The sequence below is a fragment of the Oncorhynchus mykiss genome, chromosome 18, assembly GCF_013265735.2.
Source record: "Oncorhynchus mykiss isolate Arlee chromosome 18, USDA_OmykA_1.1, whole genome shotgun sequence".
NCBI classification, from domain to species: Eukaryota; Metazoa; Chordata; class Actinopteri; order Salmoniformes; family Salmonidae; genus Oncorhynchus; species Oncorhynchus mykiss.
The window spans coordinates 25,258,181-25,279,554 of NC_048582.1; the positions used below are offsets into that span (position 1 = coordinate 25,258,181).

At 41.6% G+C, this 21,374-nt stretch overlaps 3 protein-coding genes across 8 annotated transcripts; 1 reads left to right on the forward strand and 2 right to left on the reverse strand.

The window, feature by feature from the left end:
- Window positions 1-1,479: 1,479 nt before the first annotated feature.
- LOC110495901 (ankyrin repeat domain-containing protein SOWAHC) lies at window positions 1,480-5,494 on the reverse strand. Its single transcript, XM_021571418.2, has one exon. The coding sequence runs from the start codon at window positions 4,605-4,607 to the stop codon at window positions 2,862-2,864; it is 1,746 nt and encodes a 581-aa protein (XP_021427093.2). The 5' UTR covers window positions 4,608-5,494; the 3' UTR covers window positions 1,480-2,861.
- A 320-nt stretch (window positions 5,495-5,814) lies between these two features.
- On the forward strand, window positions 5,815-14,331 carry LOC110495902 (septin-10). 6 transcript variants are annotated; one of them, XM_021571420.2, is made up of 10 exons: window positions 5,815-5,942; window positions 7,197-7,311; window positions 7,574-7,769; window positions 8,058-8,244; window positions 8,942-9,103; window positions 10,095-10,191; window positions 10,317-10,485; window positions 10,635-10,767; window positions 12,649-12,833; window positions 13,414-14,331. In XM_021571420.2, the coding sequence occupies exons 1-10, from the start codon at window positions 5,856-5,858 to the stop codon at window positions 13,427-13,429; spliced, it is 1,347 nt and encodes a 448-aa protein (XP_021427095.2). In that variant the 5' UTR covers window positions 5,815-5,855; the 3' UTR covers window positions 13,430-14,331. The 6 variants fall into 6 exon arrangements, with proteins under 6 accessions (XP_021427095.2, XP_036808305.1, XP_036808304.1 ...); XM_036952410.1 differs by lacking the exon at window positions 5,815-5,942 and adding an exon at window positions 6,124-6,142; XM_021571419.2 differs by lacking the exon at window positions 5,815-5,942 and adding an exon at window positions 6,179-6,335.
- A 52-nt stretch (window positions 14,332-14,383) lies between these two features.
- Window positions 14,384-20,765, reverse strand: LOC110495903 (centrosomal protein of 70 kDa-like). The gene is made up of 14 exons (XM_036951426.1): window positions 20,208-20,765; window positions 19,969-20,068; window positions 19,328-19,484; window positions 18,000-18,180; window positions 17,536-17,711; window positions 17,347-17,401; window positions 16,846-17,000; window positions 16,605-16,695; window positions 16,331-16,501; window positions 15,971-16,162; window positions 15,608-15,776; window positions 14,984-15,098; window positions 14,805-14,884; window positions 14,384-14,709 (listed from the first exon to the last, which is right to left on the reverse strand). Exons 1-14 carry the CDS (start codon window positions 20,286-20,288, stop codon window positions 14,648-14,650), a joined length of 1,785 nt encoding a protein of 594 aa, XP_036807321.1. The 5' UTR covers window positions 20,289-20,765; the 3' UTR covers window positions 14,384-14,647.
- Window positions 20,766-21,374: the final 609 nt, after the last annotated feature.

Consider the following 21,374-nt stretch of genomic DNA (forward strand, 5'->3'; position numbering starts at 1 on the left):
CCAATAAATGTCGTTCCACTTCATGATTGTGTCCCACTTGTTGTTGATTCTTCACAAAAAATACAGTTTTATATCTTTATGTTTGAAGCCTGAAATGTGGCAAAAGGTCGCAAAGTTCAAGGGGGCCGAATACTTTCGCAAGGCACTGTATATTAGCAAAAAACAAAAGTGTTACAATTCAGTGCAACATTGCACAAAAACAAATATTGTTGCCTGCACTGGAGAAGGCTATATCAGTCTGCAAATATAGGACAATTAAAGGCCCAGTGCACTTCTGTGAAGAATACATTTTTCTTCCATTTTTTTATTATTATTTAAACATTTTATTCAGATTTTTTCAGGGGGTGCTGCAGCATCTTTACTTCCCATGGCTATTTATTTTATCTTTATTTAACTAGGTAAGTCAGTTAAAAACAAATTCTTATTTACAATGAAGGCCAAACCCTAACCCGGACGACGCTGGGCCAATTGTGCGCCGCCCTATGGGACTTCTAATCACGGCCGGTTGTGATACAGCCTGGAAACGAACCAGGGTCTGTAGTGACGCCTCTAGCACTGAGATGCTATGCTTGAAAATATGGAGAGTGGTACTCAGTAATGTTTCAGGCAAATCCAATAACACTTTGTATTCAGGACAAAATGTTAATTGCTTAGCCATTTTCTTTGCAGTATTACTTTAGTACCTTGTTATAAACAGGATGCATGTTTTGGAATAATTTTTATTCTGTACGGGCTTCCTTTTCAGACTATCAATTAGGTTAGTATTGTGGAGTAACTACAATGTTGTTGATCCGTGCTCAGTTTTCTCCTACCAACTCTTTAACCATTTTAAATTCACCCATTTGGCCTCATGGCGTAATCCCTGAGCGGTTTCCTTCCTCTCCGGCAACTGAGTAAGGAAGGACGCCTGTATCTTTGTAGCGACTGGGTGTATTGATACCCCATCCAAAGTGTAATTAATAACTTCACCATGCTCAAAGGGATATTCAATGTCTGCTGTTTAATTTTTACGCATCTACCAATAGGTTCCCTTATAGCCCTTAACGGAAAGGTTGCAAGTTCAAATCCCCGAGCTGACAAGGTTCAAACCTGTCGTTCTGCCCCTGAACAGGCAGTTAACCCACTGTTCCTAGGCCGTCATTGAAAATAAGAATTTGTTCTTAACTGACTTGCCTAGTTAAATAAAGGTTTAAAAAAAAAACTTGAGCACAAGGCCAAATCTAACCTGGAGTTGCTTACCAAGATGAGAGTGAATGTTCCAGAGTGGCCGAGTTACAGTTTTGACTTAAATCTACTTGAAAAACTATGGCAAGACCTGAAAATGGTTGTCTAGCAATGATCAACAACCAATTTGAACAGAGCTTGAATAATTTAGAAAATAATAAATGGGCAAATGTTGTACAATCCAGGTGTGGAAAGCTCTTTAGACATTTATCCAGAAAGACTCACAGCTGTAAACGCATCCAAAGGTGCTTCTACAAAGTATTGACCCAGGGGTGTGAATACTTTTGTCATTGAGATATTTATGCATTTAATTTTCAATATATTTGCAAACATTTCTAAAAACATTTTTTTCACATTCTTATTATTGTGTGTAGAGGCTCTCCTGGGTCAGCAAGCTGGAGCTTGATAGAAAACCACTGGTGCATAACAGATCAGAGGGTAGCCTACAACTTAACACCAGACAACTGCAGCCTTAGACAACTCAAAATAAGGAGCTATGATCAGAGGGTCATAAAGTGAGTATAACTGCATAGCGTAATTCAAGGTGGACTGAGAATTGTTATGAAACCTGATCTTTCGTCATAGCACTACACACAGCAGGCCTACCATACGCTCAACAAAAAGCGCACCTTGTGACACAGAAGGCTCCTCTACTGATCCCGATTACAGACTTAAAGGACCAGAGGCCTTTTCATTGGCCTCCAATCCTCCACTTGAAAACAAAGAGGAAGTAAATTCCCATCTCAAGTCTTTCAGCTGGACTGAATGGCATCCACCGCAGGAAAGCTGGATCAATAACGCTTTCAAATCAAAGTGCTTTAAAGCAACTTTAAATATAAAAGGGAGAATAAATTCATAGCATCACTAACAGTCTGACAGTAATAAGATAGAATTGCTCCCAAGCATTGTGAAATCAATTACATTGTTTCTACCATGTGGTCAAATAACTTGGAAGTTTAAACACTTCCCACTTGGCAAAAACAGGTTGAGTCAACCTTGTTTCCATGCCATTTCAACCCCCAAAAATGTAATATGAAGACGTCAAATCAACGTGGGAAACTGATTGGATATGAAAAAAAAAAATGTTTTGTTCTGATCTCCTTGGTTCTGATCTTCAATGGAAGATAATGTCATATTTAAAAAAATAATATTTTTAAAATCACCCAAATTCTAACCCAAATCCAATGACATGGTGTCATTTTTTTGTCGATTTCACATTGAATTCACATTAGTTAAAAACTCAACGAAATGTAAATCAAAACTAGACGTTGAACTGACATCTTTGCCCAGTTGGTTGCAGGCAGCTTTACATGTACGTTAAGGGTTAAAGCAGACGAACTGTAAAACCTCCTTGGCTACTTCTGGCATGATAAGAGGATTAAGACAGAAATATTTAGCCTAACCAGGGGTAGCAATCTGGCCAGTTACTCAATAGATCATGTAATACCGTACTCTGTTAGTTCAGCATATTCATATAATGCCTGGGGTAAAAACCATTAAGTATGTGTAACAACAGACTTGGCCTATGCCACAAAAAAACAAAACACTTGTAACATCAGACTATACCGCATTGTGTCAGTCATTCTGCACTGTAGTAGTTGATTTGCTCTTTGTCGAGTGTACTTAAAGGCTATTCTTCAGCCAAACAGATTTGACATGGGTCTGGATTTAAATGAGCTTTTCCTGGACCCGTTAAGCTCCTCTGTCTCACAGTGTGCTGGGAACGAAGTGCTGTGAACTATCTGCGAAGATCTGAAGCGGATCTTCTGAAGTTTGGGCCTCATCTTGCTAAGGGATGATTTCCTTCGCAAGGGTTTCTGCCTGGCCTGCCCTGCTCCATCACCTGTGTCCTCCTCACTGTGATTGTGCAGTTTGAGGGGCATCAGATTAGACTGGAGAACTTTAGACAACCGCCAATGCCCCCCATCGTCTGTGTTCTCTGAGTCCGAGTCGGCGCCACCACCCGCCCCGATGATGTCACGGATATCAACGGCCACACTGTTCGTAAGATACTGACACGCCCTTTTCCCATTGTAATCTCTGGCCTCTACGTCTGCGTCATAGGCTCCTACCAGTAACTTCACCACTTCAACATGGTTGTGCATTGCTGCTAGATGTAGTGGTGTGTAGCCGGCACTTGACCGGGCATTGATGTTGATGGGTACTGTGTGTTTTTTGGCAAAGTTCATGATAAGTGCCAGCAGTTCTTGTTTGCCTTGCTTGGCAGCCCAGTGCAGGCAGGTGAACCCAGTCACAAAATCTTTCTTCATGGCAAGGTTCGGTTCACAGGAAAGGAGGCGGTGGAGACTCTCCCATTGGCCGTCGGATGCACACATCATCCATTCGTGTTCCAACGGGTCCAGAGTGACTGAAGCTCTGTCTTCGTCTGTAGTAGAAGAAAACACAGAGGCAGAGTCACTGTCGCTCCGGGCACAGTCCCTGTACTTTGTAGACAGGTAGACAGAGTTCCTCAACACCATGCTGCGTCGCACCTGGGGGGAGCTGTTCATCATGAGCTCAATAAAGTTGTTATGGCTACTTTTAGGTGTGTTGCTGTCACTCCCCGATTTGCTCAGTAGCAAATCATAATTATGGCCTTCGTCTGCCCCGTCCTCTGATGAAGGGTGACTGGACAGCAGGCTGTCCTGTGCATTAGTTGGGAATTGACGTCCTGGTAAGTGGAACATAGAGCCACCCGCGGCTGTAGGTAAAGGTGACCTCTCAATCACTGCAATTTGCGGTATGTCGTGCGGTTGCAATGTCTGAAGGTCCTCCTTGGTCAATTTCTGCTCTCCATTGCCACCAAGGCCTAACGCATTTCCCATAATGTCTGGTAAACTATTGTTCTGAACTACAGACCTTGTTGACGCAGCTCTTTCTAAAATGTTACCTTCCAATATAATTCCTGAAATGTCAGGCGGTCTCACTCCTGCGGCATTGTCAGTTCCGTAACCCGAGCCAGGTGAAATTTCTTGTTGTGCCTCCTCGTTTGCAGTGGTTTCACAAGAGCGCACACCCCCAGCAGAAGATGCTGACAGATGCAGTTGTGGTGCACAATCTTCTATCAAGTTCTTATATGATTTTGATAGGACAGGGGTGCTCCTATCTTGTTCCAAAAAGGTGCCGGTTTCGTTGCCATTGCACGCGCTGTCTTTTTCCACTCGATACTTATTTTTTAAACATACACATTTCACTCCATTCTCCAACTTTACAAATGCGACGTTGTCCACGTATCCCTTGAATTTCTCCCGAACAATTGCTTTCTGGTCAGGGTCTTCCGGGAAAACAGCTTTGAAATAGTCAACGAATTCCTGTTTTTTCACTCTCCCTCCTCGCTCGGTCAGAAATTGTACGACCGCTTCTTGGGTGCACTCGGTCGCCATTACGTTAGATTAGCTGGTTAAAACAAATACATACAAGTAGCCTTCGGCAAACCACTAATATACCTAAAAATTATCTTCCCTTTTATGTTTATAAATTTGCTGGAGTTGAATCAGCCCGTACATTTACGGTTTTCACCTGCCCTGGTTGGTGTTGTCCCATCACATCATCCTCACAGACCTTGTTGTGCTTCTTTGATACAGAATATAAATTAACAGAATCGTCACCCCACCCAGAGTTGAGTTGGGAAGGACCCTCTTTTGCAAGCAGACCTGTCTGTCCGTTTTATTTATACGGTCACAGCGATCCACCCCAGAGATGTTAGAGAAAGGAGGAGATAGGAATCATGTTGGGCAATGAATGGAGGAACGTATCACTAACCCAAAATAGACCAGAGCCTGTCGTTTCCAATGGGAGAAAATGAATCATGGTGGGCAGAACAAGCGAGGAGGTAGCATATATTTGCATATTTTCGTTAGAGAATTTTATACATCCGGTTTAATATTTGTCTCATTGTTCTGTGGTTTAATGCAGCCTTCAAGACACATGGGAACTCAGAAAAATACGCGATCAAATTGTTTTTTAAATTTAAATAGGCAAGTCAGTTAAGAACAAATTCTTATTTACAATGACGGCCTAGGAACAGTGGGTTAACTGCCTTGTACAGGGGCAGAATGACATTTTTACATTGTCAGCTCGGGGATTCGATCTAGCAACCTTTCGGTTACTGGCCCAAAGGCTATAACCACAAGGCTACCTGCCACGTCAAATCATGAAGTCAGTGATCTTAAGGTCGGAAAGTCAGAGCTCGGACAGAGCTGGAATTCCGAGTTCGATGGCTGTTTCAGATCAATTTTCCCAGTCGGAGCTTGTTTTTTCCCTCGAGTTCCCAGTTGCTTTGAAAGCGTCTAAATCAGTCGGATATTTCCGAGTTCCCAGTTGTCTTGAACGCGACATAACGCCCCAACAGCAGACTGTCAAACGACCGCGTTCACTTGTAATGCGGCATCACGTGGTTGCAAACTAATCTTCTCATAATCCCTTCACAAAATCAGGGTGAGTCGAGAAACCTGCCTATGTTCCTTAAAAGTACGTAATGTCACGATTCCAAAGCTTTACGATATTGCAGAGAACAAGATAATTCTCACATATCGGAAAATACTTATTGTTCACTAAATTCATGCTAATGTTGTGTTTTTGAGCTAGCGCCCAGTCGACTCCCATTCACTGTTTGTCCCAGAATCCCAGGAATGCACCGCGCGGCCCATAGTCGAAACATGGGCAACGTACACAATGAACGTTATACGATTCCAATGACGTTTTCCATCTCCTCAAAGGTATCTCTGTCCACGCCTCTTAGCAACCACTACGTTGGGAAACTGTGAACCTTGAAACGCCATTTTGGAATCTAAATTGGCGGCTCTTCAGTCAAAGTCGCGCAAAAAACCAAAATGTCTACTTAGTTTCACACTATGTATGTCCAACGAATTTCCGGAAAATTGGTTTATACCATTCATTCTATGGGGGTCGCTATATGGTAACAAACAATCTTGCAGTTCAAAATAACTACTATGTACTCAGAATTTGATAAATACATATTACTAAATCATAAACATGTAGTACCTCATATGTTTGTAAGATATATCGTTTCTATTGTTAAACACAAACTGTCAGTCGTCTATCCCCAGCCATGGAAAAAGTTTGCAAGCCTACATTCCTTTCATGGCTACGTAGGTAGTCGATTTTTCAAAGTTTTTAGTTGAGGCTATTTTCTGTACAACTTGCTAGTATTTGTAGGTATTAGCTCCTGTATTCCGAGATGACTACGTCGGATATTGCTCAGGGGGTAATGGTTGTTTAATTTAATCGCTAAATGATGTATATTTACAGTTGTAAAACTTACGGCACGTTTAGCTTGCTAGTTAGCATGGTTATGTTCCAGGTCGTCTTTATTGATGTCGCGCTGCGTAATCCTGAAAGGTAAAAACTTATCTTGGCGTTGTGAGATCTGACCGACTGCACAGCAGGATTGCAATAAGACGACCTGGAACGGATTCAGTAACTTTTTCACTATCCAGCTAGCTATGTGGCTAACAGCGTAGCTCCAACCAGAGTTTCTAAAAAGTAGGGTTTTACTGCCGGAGCTTTGTTTACTCCCTTTGAGCAAGAATGAATATATGAAATACATATAGACCACAATTAGCCATGATCTGTCTAGCTAGTTTGCCAACGCATGGGTTAGTTTGCCGATGTGGCAGCCAGTGAAAGTTAACTTTGTGGGCTAGCTACAAAATCTAGTCAGATGTATGCTGCTTAAACTGATCTGCCATCTATCTCCAGCCTTTCCAGGTCTATCCACAATCTGTGTCAGTAAAGAAAGGTACAGGTCAGGTAGGGTGTCATTCATAGAAATAGATAAATGTTTGTGTGTACTGTAGACACATTTAGCCTTGTATGGGTAAGTAGTGTACAGACAATGAAAACATAGGAATAGAAGATTATGTACCTAGTTAACCAGTTCAAGCTGTAGACAGTCAGATATCATCATATACTGAGTTGGTCTAATGTTAGGCTATGTCTCCCTATAACAGGACAAAAATGCCCGGCCCCTGTCCTTGTCTGGCCATGTTGGATTTGACAGCCTACCTCACCAGCTGGTCAACAAATCAACATGTCAAGGTTTCTGCTTCAATATCCTCTGTATTGGTGAGTATCGTTGTGATGTTACATTAAAAGTTCAGCCAGCAGACCAGTATGTATCCCTTTTTTAGATGGGTAAAAAAATGTTGGCCCATTTCCTCTAAATTCATTTCTAAAATTTATTCTGGACTTATGCCCAGAATCCTCAATGTCTTTGGAACTCTCTAAAATGTTGTTTTTTTTCTCTCATTTTCCTCAAGTTTGACCCTAATTTTACAAAGCAATGTTATCACTAAGATTAGCAAACAATATTTCCCTCACTATGCAGGCGAAACTGGTATTGGCAAATCCACCCTAATGGACACACTGTTCAACACTAACTTTGAGAACTTTGAGTCGTCTCACTTCGAGCCCAAGGTGAAGCTGCGAGCGCAGACCTATGACCTGCAGGAGAGCAACGTGCGACTCAAGCTGACCATCGTCAACACAGTGGGCTTTGGGGACCAGATGAACAAGCAGGAGAGGTGAGAGAAGTGCAGTCATGATATACCTGGGGTCGTATTCATTAGGCACCAAACCTAACAGCCTACCTGAACTTGTCCAATAACTTAATTAAGAAACCCTTGTTTTAGTGTTCCGTTTCAAACGTTTTGCTACGGTAGCCTATGCCCGAATGAATAATGACCCTGATGCTGAATGACAAAACAAAGCACATTATTATGTCTTTCTATCCACCACAAATCACTTGTTTTACCACATATGCTACACAACTTTTGATGGAATATGTCCTCTCTGAATGTTTCCTTTGGCAGCTACCAGCATGTTGTGGACTACATTGACACCCAGTTCGAGTCGTATCTACAGGAGGAGTTGAAGATCAAGCGGTCTCTTCACAACTACCACGACTCCCGTATCCATGCCTGTCTCTACTTCATCGCCCCTTCAGGACACTCTCTCAAGTCCCTAGACCTGGTCACCATGAAGAAACTGGACAGCAAGGTGAGGGCCTAAAACTAAAAGAAGCTGTCACTATTGCATTTTTTCTCTCTTTTGATTTTGTTTCTGGCACAGTTATACAGCATTAGTCTACAAATATACACTTTTTCATAATTGTTGTTGTGTTTAAATGTATAATTAAATAATTTTATTTAGTGTTATGGAGTATTTGGGCAGTTTAGGAAGTGTCATGGCTGTTGGTAAAAACTGGGATTTGCATGATGAGTAATTACTACTGTGTTAGTGTGGCAGGACTGAACAAGTCAGACAGAGCATAATGTTGACATTGGGCAATCACAGAAGTCTGTCCTGACTGTGCTTTAGTTGTATGTATTTTTTTTTTAACCTTTGTTAACTGACTTGCCTAGTTAAACTAATTCTTGACAGCCTACCCTGGGCAAACCCTAACGACGCTGGGCCAATTGTGCGCCTCCCTATGGGACTCCCAATCACGGCCGGTTGTGATACAGCCTGTTATCGAACCTGGGTCTGTAGGGATGGCTATAGCACTGAGATGCAGTGCCTTAGACCGCTGCGCCACTCGGGAGCCCCATAGTCGTGTTCTACAGTACTGTTCTTTCACAAAAGGGAATTTGTTTCTACTTGTAATATGAATTTTATGTCCTGTTTGATTCTTGAGGGAATGTCAATTTAGAAAGAAAATGTATTATTTATAAGACAAATTGTGTACTTTTTGTAGGTCAACATCATTCCTGTCATCGCCAAAGCAGACACCATCTCCAAGAGCGAGCTCCACAAGTTTAAGATCAAGATCATGAGTGAGTTGGTCAGTAACGGTGTCCAGATCTACCAGTTCCCTACCGACGACGAGACAGTCTCCAAGATCAACACTGCCATGAATGTGAGTTGTAGAACACTCCCTTGGTATCTTTCAGGATCTCTGCCCAATTCCATTCCTCACAGTGGTGAATTTGACTGTGCACCTCTGTGAGTATGGCTACATGCACACAGTAACACAATTATTGTGGATAGTTTGATGAAAACATTTACATGCTTTGCAAGAAGAACGATTTCCCTAATGGACTACCTGATAGGACTTTGATCAATACAGAATATATGCAATAAAAATAAATGTTCCACGACAGTGACGTGTTTTTTTTTCCCCTGAAAGAGTTCGGACTTCTAAAGTTTGTATGAGAACTACTTCAAATATTCCTACTTTCATTTTTTTCCCCAAACTCACTTCACTCACGCTAAAGAGGGAGGCTCAATCGGCTGGTGCTAGCACATGCGCAGATAACTTATTCATACCTCGCCTATTACTCTCTGATTTAGAAGATACTGTTGCACAAACTACATGCTGATTTAGGCCTACCACAGCACTGGTATCAGGGTGTATTAGCTAGCTATATTTTCTCTGACTCAGTACATTTATTAGCTAGCCAGCGGCTAACAAACATTTGCAGACAGTAATATATACAGACAAATAGTTGTCATTATAGAACGCTTGTGGATGTGACAAATTCAATTGTGTTATTTTGATTAATATTAAGAAGCAAAGTGGAAAGCAGCATCGTTATCATCGACATATTGATGAGAGGGAGGGAGAGTGACGAGTCGCATATCACATTTAACAAACCAAACATTGAAACAACGTTATAGAAGAAAGTAAACGGTCCATCCATCAATACCGGTATATAGTAAATTAGAATATACCGCCCAACCCTATTGTATGCTTCAATTTTGACCGTACTCCGATTTAAGATATGCAGAGTAAGGTGTTTACATGACTAATGCCATACTTATCCTACTGCCGAAATCTGTTTAATATTGAGTGTGCATATAAATGTACTCAGTGTCTTCTATGCCTATGATCTATTTGCTAATGTCAGGGTATCCTGCCTTTTGCTGTTGTGGGGAGCTCCGAGGAGGTGAAGATTGGAAATAAAATGGTCAAAGCTCGGCAGTATCCCTGGGGTGTGGTGCAAGGTAGATAAACCTGTTTGACCATGTAGGCTTCAGGCTTACAGCTGTCTTTCTTTGAAGTGAAGTGTCTATGGCTCTGCAGTACAAATGCCAGGGGGTAAAGGTATGTCTGCCTGTCCTTGTTTCAGTGGAGAATGAGAACCACTGTGACTTTGTGAAGCTGAGGGAGATGCTGATCTGTGTGAACATGGAGGACCTGAGGGAGCAGACCCACACGCGCCACTACGAGCTCTACCGCCGCTGCAAACTGGAGGAGATGGGATTCACGGACACAAACCCAGAGAGCAAGCCAGTCAGGTACGGGGAGAGCAGTGTGTGCGCGTACAGTTATCATTTTGGGGCTGTGATAACTAGATAAGCTGCATAGATTCAAAAGGTCTGTGAAAAAACATTTAACATTATACAGCGAGAGAAGGCTGTATATTTGTATTTAATTGTGTCTGCAGCCTGCAGGAGACCTATGAAGCCAAGCGTCACGAGTTCCTGGGAGACTTGCAGCGGAGAGAGGAGGAGATGAGGCAGATGTTTGTCCAGAGAGTCAAGGAAAAGGAGACTGAGCTGAAGGAAGCCGAGCGAGAGGTACTGAACACACACACAGTGTCCTACTGTGACAGCATGCTATACAGGTCAGCAAGAGACATACAGTGCCTTGCGAAAGTATTCGGCCCCCTTGAACTTTTCGACCTTTTGCCACATTTCAGGCTTCAAACATAAAGATATAAAACTGTATTTTTTTGTGAAGAATCAACAACAAGTGGGACACAATCATGAAGTGGAACGACATTTATTGGATATTTCAAACTTTTTTAACAAATCAAAAACTGAAAAATTGGGCGTGCAAAATTATTCAGCCCCTTTACTTTCAGTGCAGCAAACTCTCTCCAGAAGTTCAGTGAGGATCTCTGAATGATCCAATGTTGACCTAAATGACTAATGATGATAAATACAATCCACCTGTGTGTAATCAAGTCTCCGAATAAATGCACCTGCACTGTGATAGTCTCAGAGGTCCGTTAAAAGCGCAGAGAGCATCATGAAGAACAAGGAACACACCAGGCAGGTCCGAGATACTGTTGTGAAGAAGTTTAAAGCCGGATTTGGATACAAAAAAATTTCCCAAGCTTTAAACATCCCAAGGAGCACTGTGCAAGCGATAATATTGAAATGGAAGGAGTATCAGACCACTGCAAATCTACCAAGACCTGGCCGTCCCTCTAAACTTTCAGCTCATACAAGGAGAAGACTGATCAGAGATGCAGCCAAGAGGCCCATGATCACTCTGGATGAACTGCAGAGATCTACAGCTGAGGTGGGAGACTCTGTCCATAGGACAACTATCAGTCGTATATTGCACAAACCTTTATGGAAGAGTGGTAAGAAGAAAGCCATTTCTTAAAGATATCCATAAAAAGTGTTGTTTAAAGTTTGCCACAAGCCACCTGGGAGACACACCAAACATGTGGAAGAAGGTGCTCTGGTCAGATGAAACCAAAATTGAACTTTTTGGCAACAATGCAAAACGTTATGTTTGGCGTAAAAGCAACACAGCTGAACACACCATCCCCACTGTCAAACATGGTGGTGGCAGCATCATGGTTTGGGCCTGCTTTTCTTCAGCAGGGACAGGGAAGATGGTTAAAATTGATGGGAAGATGGATGGAGCCAAATACAGGACCATTCTGGAAGAAAACCTGATGGAGTCTGCAAAAGACCTGAGACTGGGACCGAGATTTGTCTTCCAACAAGACAACAATCCAAAACATAAAGCAAAATCTACAATGGAATGGTTCAAAAATAAACATATCCAGGTGTTAGAATGGCCAAGTCAAAGTCCAGACCTGAATCCAATCGAGAATCTGTGGAAAGAACTGAAAACTGCTGTTCACAAATGCTCTACATCCAACCTCACTGAGCTCGAGCTGTTTTGCAAGGAGGAATGGGAAAACATTTCAGTCTCTCGATGTGCAAAACTGATAGAGACATACCCCAAGCGACTTACAGCTGTAATCGCAGCAAAAGGTGGCGCTACAAAGTATTAACTTAAGGGGGCTGAATAATTTTACACGCCCAATTTTTCAGTTTTTGATTTGTTAAAAAAACTTTGAAATATCCAATAAATGTCGTTCCACTTCATGATTGTGTCCCACTTGTTGTTGATTCTTCACAAAAAAATACAGTTTTATATCTTTGTTTGAAGCCTGAAATGTGGCAAAAGGTCGCAAAGTTCAAGGGGGCCGAATACTTTCGCAAGGCACTGTATAGGCCTAGACGTGACATTCAGACTAATGATTTGTAACAAAAAAAATGTAGTGGAAGTCATCACAGAAAAACCATCTTCAATGATCTTTCATAATAAATGAATGTATTTTTGATTGAAGAGATCCATGTGAGAAGCGTCTTTGGGTTTTTAGAAAAGCACTAGAAATTTGAGGTATTAAAAACACTGACGTTTTCCCTCAGTTGCAAGGTAAGTTTGAGCAGCTGAAGAGACTGCACTCAGAGGAGAAGAGCAAGCTGGATGAGAAGAGAAGGTCTCTGGAGGACGAGATCAACACCTTCAGCAAGAAGAAAGCAGCTGCCGAGCTGCTCCAAGGCCAGTCCTTCAACACTAACGCCAACCTCAAGAAGGACAAAGACCGTAAAAAGTAAGATACAAGTTTTGATACTTAATCACACAGGCCTAAATGTTTGCAAAAAGAACAAAGACCGCAAGAAGTATGATATTGTAAAATACGTTTCAGGACGGCTGTTTAATTCCCGAAATGTTTTGGGACAGCTCAAAGGTCTATTACACATTGTCAATCCTAACTTATTTCCCCTTTCATTTTCTTGATGCATTTGCAGAGACTAACAAAAATGAATGTATACCAGAATGATATATTTTGTGTGTGGACTGCAGGCGTTATACAGCCATTTTAGTTAATCAGTGTGATTGCATTTCTGATTGACAGGAGTCCAGAAATGGAAGCTAAGGATGTTAACTTGACTTGTGACGAGGCTACTAACCAAAACCACAACTGTTGCTTCAGAAACCTGTGAAGTCAGTGAGACGATAGGGAGGGAGGGACATAGGGTATAAAGAAAATGTCAGTTTGTGTTTTTAGATAAGAGGAAACTATTGATTTGACAGTTGATAGGAAAGCTTAGTTAAGGAGTATAGATGTGTTGACACATTTCGCAAATGAGTGATTTTATATTTCCTCTTTCTTGTTGGGTCTCCTTTAGCTCTGGGTTCATGTGAAGAAATAAATGGACAAAGACCCCCTCACATCAGTCAGAAGACAAATAAATACAAAATGGAATACATTCACCGATAGTCGTCGTTGTTTGCCTTATTAGTCAAATCACAAATGTTAGTTAAAGTTAGTTAAGCCAGAGTATTTGATAAGGCTCTTTTTAAGAATGGTAACCCTTTTGTATTACTTTACTTTTCACTTCTACAGCTAGAGGGCGCCAAATGATCAAGGTCATCCTTTGAAAATACTGTCCTTTACACCAAACAGAAATACAATTTGTTTGACATTCAAGATGTATTTAATTGTCCAATCTCGGAATTGGTTTTCTTACCGGGTTGTCTTGAGTATTCACTTTAAATGTGATATCAGATAATGTTTTGTAAACCTTCATTTAATTCTGCAGATAGCAGAATATATATTTGCATGTATTTTTAAATATGCTATTCACCAGTAGTGTGTGTTTTATATAGCTTGATATTTATTCCATGCATTATTATTGTAGACTCGTGGGTTTCTGGATGGATTCCATGTTTAGAAATACCTAGCTCTGATCCAGGACATTAGTACACGTTCCTCACCTCACATTAGTGGAGGAACGCGTACCAACGACCCGGACCAGAGCTAAGTTATACCCACCGCACGTGTTACATTCCAATTACTGAGGTATTCTTGATATGACTTTTTAAAAACACTTATTTTATGCCTTTATGTGCCTTACTAGTATTTTATTCAAATGCTAAAGAATGAAGCAGCTGCTGACATGGGAATTAATTTTTGAAGAGTGAAACCATGTTTTTTTTGTTGCTCAATGATCTATCTAAATGGAACACTAGGTCAAGTGGTTTTGACTTTGTAAAGAACTGTCGTGCGTGTGGAATGATAATTACCAAACTCCCCCCCCCCCCCCCCCCCCCCCCCCCTCAGAATGGATAGCTTTGAAAATAACTTTTACCTGCAATATTTTTGTCAACAGCTTTTTTCTTAACTCTCATATGAACTGAGGTTTGTTCTTAGGTGTGGAGAAAGAAGGGTTATATCACTAAAAAATAAAACTTATGTTTTTTTCATACATGTCATGTTATTTCACTGTACTAATGAATTGAGATGTTGTTGGAAGAGGTATTAATTCATGTTAATTTACATATCAAAAGTAGAACGCCATAAAATCACTCCAAATTAAATACACAAAACATAAAGGCATTGTTAATTACAAAGCACCGGTGTTACTCTGCTCTTGACTTTAGTGACCTCAGAACAGGCATGATGTCATCCAGACGGTCAACATCTGTAAGATCAACCAAAATAGATGTACTAATAACCACATGATCAGTAAACGATTTCAAACAAATGCATTATTGGATGGTAATAACATTTCCCTACCTAGAGTCTGGAGCAGCTCCTGAACCAAAAAGTAGAATGCAGGGAAGAACACCGCATGTTCCTTTACCTTCAAAATAATACTGACCAACACACATATTTAACCCCAGGCAATAGGCACATTTTATGACATTAACACAACATTACTCAGAATAAAACAAAATCAATTCTGCAGCTTGTACCTGTCAATATCACTGGTTCCCAGGAGGACGTGGGGCTCGTGGCCGGACGTGGCCTCTGGGGAGTTGACCAGACTGGCTATCTGGTTTACCACCTCACTAAGGGGTGCTCTGTGATCTGAAATTAAATTGTTAGAAGTAGAAAGGAATTACATCCCTCAACCAAGTATACTGAACAAAAATATAAAACGCAATATGTCAAGGGTTGGTTTCATGAGCTGAAATAAAATATCCCAGAAATGTTCCATACACAAAATTCTTATTTCTCTCAAAATTTTGTGCGCACATTTGTTTACATCCCTGTTAGTGAGCATTTCTCCTTTGCCAAGATAATCCATCCACCTGACGGGTGTGGCATATCAAGAAGCTGATTAAACAGCATGATCATTATACAGGTGCACCTTAAAATGGGCAGTTATGCATCTGGTGGTCACAGATACCTTATCTATATTCCCAGTCATGTGAAATCCAGAGATTAAGGCCTAATTCATTTATTTCAATTGAATGATTTCGTTGCATTTTAATTTTTGTTCCGTGTTATGTTATGGAGAACACGAATTGACCAGTACAGTATGTGCCAATGGTGCTGTAGAATAGCTCAAATGAGTTGTAGACAGACAGTCCTACCCAGGGCCAGGATGTCCCTGAGGTTCCTCATAGCGTTGGTCATCTCCCCAAGCCTGGTGTAGACCTCGTTCATACGTGGATACACTCCGCTGAGGGAGGTTATATCAAACAGCTTCTGGAAGTGGGACACCATGGACTGGAGTGTGTTCCTAGTGGGGCTTCTCAGCACCTGGTTAGAGTTGGTTTCACATAGTTCGACTTTCACCTATACACAACTTTTCATACATTTTTTGTAAAGAAAAATAATTGGAGAATAACACTGTACATGAGAAATGATCTGAGGTATAATGTTTTGCCTCATCTAAAGTTGAGATGTAATTTCCATGGTTACTCCATCCACTGCTGTAAGCCAGGACTACCAACCGTATCCTCCCCAGAGTTGGTCTCCTCTAGCAGGCTGTCCACCAGTAGCATAAGGTCCTCCACTCGAACACTTTCCATAAGACTAGTAGCGCCAGCTGGCTGCCATGGTACCAGTCTCAGCATCAACTTACTCAGGCCACAGTGCAGGTCCAAAGCACACAGAGAGAGAGAGACAAGTAAATACTTAGGTCTCTAGACAATGATAAACAGACGTGGTTAAAGAAGCCTATTCTAGCCATACATATCGTAGATATGAATAGTTCTTAAACTCTGGCTTTCAATGACAGGGCAAGTTGACACTGGACCATTGGACCTGGCTGCATACATGTTCGATGCGCTTTATAGACAGTCAGCTCTCACCTTCAGTGAAGCCAGTTGGTCAGCCCACATCTCCAGAGTGGAGAGGAGTTCGTCAAACTCGACCATCTCTGAGGCCCTGTTGGACAGGGGATGGCTGGTTGATGGCCTCGCTCTATGGAGCCTCAGTGGAGCCCCGGAAGTAGTCAAAACCGCTCTGATGTCATTCAGAACCTGAAAGTCAGGTAAGATAAATAGTCCAGCAAAGTCTGAATCAAAAACGTAAAGTGAGTTGATACTCGCTCCCGCTTTAGACGAGGGGAGATAAACGGAGTACCTTCTCGTGTCTGGCAGCCAAGGCCCTTGCCTTCGCCACCTCCTGGTTACTCAGAGCGGCCCTCCCCTCTTCTTTAAACTCCTGAGCAGACCTGGGGTGGAGGTAAAGGAGATATGACTACCAATAGGACAGGCAGCATTCTAGGTTAAGGTAAGGAAGGGGTTAACTAGGAGGTTAAGCTGTGGTGCTCGTCATATCCAAGAAGAATGACAGTCATTTTTCCCCACTTCATGTTACTTACTGGTGAATAAGTCTGTCCATGCGTCTCAGTTGTTCTTTGTAGGACTTCAGCTCTTTCACTGTGGGTCTAGATTCCAAGTCTTGCTTCAACTGCTGAATTTCATTCCTAAGCTCCTCCCTCTGAGCTTTGGTGTCCATTAACTGTTCCTGATAGGACTATTGGGGAGAAGTAAGATTCAGAACTAAGATCATGGAATGAAGGGGAAGAGGAACAGTCGTTACGAAGAGTTCTGGTGTTCATCATGTTAGAAAAGTACAGGAAGTCACCTTCAGGAGAGCTTTGTGATTGGGGGAGACCCCGGTGGTGCTTCTCATGCTGCTCTGCAATTGGTCAGATGTTTGTGATCCCCCAGAATCTGCTTTGAGGGACAGGGGGGAAGAAGTAAAAGGTTGGTTAGTGACATCCGTCTACTTTTCTTTAGTCTTACAGTGAGAAAGGGTGTTGTCATAAAAATGATGCAAAACATTGAAAATAAGATTGTCTATACAATATTTACTTCACATCATCGCAGAGCTGTTCCATTTGGGCCTCATAGATGTCAATTACATCCAACACCCTGATGGAAAATAAAGGTATTTGAAATCCTATAACTTCTAGCCATAAATCTGTAATAAGTTAGTTAAGCAAGGGTAAAATGTTGTATTATGAATCCCAATCTATGGTCTTAACAACAGCAGCGGTTTATCTTACTGCTGGTCCACTAGTGAGTTGGGCCGAGCTGATCTCTTGTGGATCTGCCAAAACACCTGGTTCTGCCTAGCAACACGCCTCTCTTCCTCTGTCACAGTGAAGTAGAGCTTCCTCTGCAGCTGGGAAACCACATCTTTCTCCTCAGACAGCTTCTGCTCCAGGCCCTGGCACCGTTTCTACCAGCGGCAGAGCAGGCAAACAAAACAACAACAAGAAAAGACAAAACAAGAAAGTTACAGTATAATCAGGGGATATCATGTGCTGTCGGGAAAAAAAATATTAGTGGCCAGTTCCCTAGACACAGATTAAGCCTGGACTAAGCACAGACCTGGACTAAGCACAGACCTGGACTAAAAAGCATGGTGAATAGAGAATCTCAATTGAAAGTGCTTTTTAGTCCAGGACTAGACTTAATCTGTATCTGCCGGTAAACCAGCCCTGGCTGTTTCCAGGGCACCACCTACCTGTGCATCTCTCTTGTCCTGCTGAAGGTGGTGCACTTTGCTGTGCTGCTGCGTGGCCTTGCCAATGTAACTGTCTTCCAGGTCCTGCAGCTTGTTCTTCACCCCGTCCAGAACTCCCTCCAACTCGTTCACCCTCTGGGACTGACGGGCAGCGCGGCTAACGTGCTGCTGAGCCTCCTCTCTGGAACAAACACCGGTAACACTTTACTTAAAGCTGGCAGGTCTAATGGATTTTGATACAATACAGATAATTGTAAAGCAACACAAAGACAGAAATGTCACACTTCGATGCATTGCTACTACTCCTTTGGGACACACAATTAACCCTTACTAAATGCTAGACAGGATTATTAAATCCTATGTAATCCTACATTTACATTTGAACATTTTGCAGACGCTCTTATCCAGAGCGACTTACAGGACCAATTAGGGTTAAGTGCCTTGCACAAGGGCACAGACAGATTTTTCACCTAGTCAGCTCCGGATTCGAACCAGTGTCTTTTCAGTTACTGGCCCAACACTCTTAACCGCTAAGCTTGAGGGCCATATTGAACTAATTGGGATTAGTACATATCAAACAGAAGATCTTTCGCAGGAAATAATGGTTAAGAGAATATACATAATTATTCAAGTGATCAACTGGGCAATATGAAATATAAAATCCAACTTTCAATCATATATTGATTCGTCAGATATATCAATAACCTGTCCTAGAAAAACAGTCAAAAACCATCAATTATCTTTCCAGGAGAGAAGCTAAAGTGAGGTAGCCTGGAATCCGAACTGATGTTTTGGGAAAACATACCATATCAGATTGAATTCCAGGCTAAAGAGAGGGTCTCTGACAGACAGGCTTAACATGGTGATAGATTGATGTTCAGGCCAGGTGATCTCCCTCTATCACGCCCCAATGGTTAACACTTGCTGGCTGAGCAGCTGGTGTAAGCCGGCCCCATGTCTACCTCTTACCCCCCCTCTCTGTCTCACTGTATTAGGCTTACTACTCATGTCCACTAAGACTATTGTGTGACAACAGCTGGCAGGTACATGATCATGGGTCTATATTATTAGGTAGATGGATGAACAACAGACCTGCCAAAAACATATTTCTTTCTGACATGGAGATTATTCTAATAAATCATATAAGGTGATGGGTGTGATGGAGGAATGTTTTGAGAGGTTAGAAATAGGATCAAGTAACTGGGGGTTCAAAAAATATTAGGCTTCCAAGAAGTGAGGTTTCCTACATACTGGAAAAGCAATGTACTGCCTGTACGTGAGTGTCTAAAATGATAAATATAACTAATTAATATAAATTTTATAACTACTTAAGTTGGTTGTTGGACTCGATGAGCTCCTGAATCAAGGTCTGTCTCCTCTCTGTCTGTAAGCATCGCCCGCAGCATGTCTCCTCTCTGTCTGTAAGCATCGCTCGCAGCATAGTCCTGATGTCACAGGCCGACATCTTCTCCAGAAGAACCAAGTCTATGAGCAAGACGACACACATTAAAGTAGAATATCTTATTGTCCATTTTCCTTCCAGTTCTTTTTACTTATAGGCCTATATTGTTTGGGTACCATGACCACTGCCTCACTAAATAACATTGAGAAAACTAGCCAGAAACATTGAGACCCTGGCTGGCAGCCTACTGGAAATAGAAGTAAGTAGAATAGGAGCAATGCATGCGCCGAATGGTTTCCCTTTGGTAAAAGGCTCATCACACAGAGGGGTGAGTTTGAGTGCTAACTTAGACGAGACCATACACACCTAGAACCAATAATTATTCATTATTTGCACACACAGAAACACAAGACAGACAGTAGAATGTCCAGCAATCTAAAGCATTAACACTCCTCCTTATAGACTTGTTCAACATGATCCAAGAAGTGAGTTAAGACATTTAGCTAAGATATGCCAGTTCAGAATGTTACAGCAAGAAGATGATACAAAAACATACTAAACCATTACCTGCATGGTTCTTATTCGCGACGGGATCAGCAAAGTGAACCGGCTTGAACCCATGGTGCTGGAGGAGTCTGTTCACAGCATCCCACTCTGTCTGCTCCTGCTGATAGGTCCAAACACACAGCAAAACCACCACATCACACAGTCCATTACAATACAACACACAAAGGATGCATGCAGTATGATGCAAATTGTTCCCAATTATTTAAAAAAATTCATACAATGTTTAATATGAGATCTACCTGAAACTGGCTGTAGGTCCACAGAAACACGTATGTCTTGTCTCTTGAATGAAACACAGCATTTGTGTTCTCCCTATCCATTTCCTCAGTATGTTATTCACTTTAGGCTATACACACCACCCTGTCTGTTCCTGACGAGATAAAGAAATTCTAAGCGTTCCTCTGGCTCCATCTTCTATTTGACAGGAGACTGTCGGTGTGTCAGCCTCCTACTGTACCCTCCCCCCATTCAACGTTATATGGGGTTATCGAATTACTTGGTCCCCCTTTGAGACCACCATGACAACACACAAACACACATAGTTGTAATACCTGTGCCATCTCTTCTCCACCTGCAGGAGTGAAAATAGGTTACTTTACTAGCTAGCTGAGATAGCAGTGATGTTGAACACATAGGCTACCTAGATAACTATCTACTGTTAGCTAGCTAGCAATCTACGTTGCTAACTAGTTAGCCAAGTTTTGCATGTTCCACAAAACAAAAGATAGATTTTCTACAATAACGTTTGGCCATAACATATGCACCATATGCATTTTCTCCAAAAATGTCAGTTCCCAAATTTCAAACCAAACGCGCGGAAGTAAAGTAGTTTATTGTGGACGGTTCCAACCAATAAAATAAAGCAACATAGTTCATGTTGGATTTTGATTGGTGAAGACAGATTTTTCTCAGACATGGGCGAGTTTGGTTTCTGAGTTCCAGTAACCTAACACATCAACCTTAAAAATACGTTCCATATCATTTTATTGCAGTCGAATATGACAAAGAATAGTTTGTGAATTAAAGCTATTATGATTACTGAGATTTTTACTATTGAAAGCAAGATGCAATGAGCATCTTGACCCACGATATGTCAAACTTGCTGCTTCAGTTGAATAAAGCCATCTGCTATAAATCTCAATAACATTATCTCAAAATGATAAACGTCTGTACAGGAGGTTAGTGGCACCTTAATTGGGCAGGACAGGTTTGTGGTAATGACTGGAGCAGTATTATTGGAATGGCATCACCAATATAAATACAACATGCAACAATTTCAAAGATTTGACTGAGTTACAGTTCATTTAAGAAAACCAGTCAGTATCTGGTGTGACCACTGTTTTCCTCATGCAGCACAACACATCTCCTTCGCATAGAGTTGATCAGGCTGTTGATTGTGGTCTATG

Excerpts from the sequence above, each read along its gene's own strand:
- LOC110495901 (XM_021571418.2), bottom strand. The coding sequence starts at position 4,607 with ATGGCGACCGAGTGCACCCAAGAAGCGGTCGTACAATTTCTGACCGAG.
- LOC110495902 (XM_036952409.1), top strand. The coding sequence starts at position 6,177 with ATGTACTCAGAATTTGATAAATACATATTACTAAATCATAAACATGTA. Across the intron at positions 9,104-10,094 it reads AGATCAACACTGCCATGAAT|GGTATCCTGCCTTTTGCTGT; the intron begins GTGAGTTGTAGA and ends TGCTAATGTCAG. Across the intron at positions 10,768-12,648 it reads TGAAGGAAGCCGAGCGAGAG|TTGCAAGGTAAGTTTGAGCA; the intron begins GTACTGAACACA and ends GTTTTCCCTCAG.
- LOC110495903 (XM_036951426.1), bottom strand. The coding sequence starts at position 20,288 with ATGGATAGGGAGAACACAAATGCTGTGTTTCATTCAAGAGACAAGACA. Across the intron at positions 19,485-19,968 it reads CGCGAATAAGAACCATGCAG|ACTTGGTTCTTCTGGAGAAG; the intron begins GTAATGGTTTAG and ends TCTTGCTCATAG. Across the intron at positions 16,502-16,604 it reads TGGCTGCCAGACACGAGAAG|GTTCTGAATGACATCAGAGC; the intron begins GTACTCCGTTTA and ends CCTGACTTTCAG.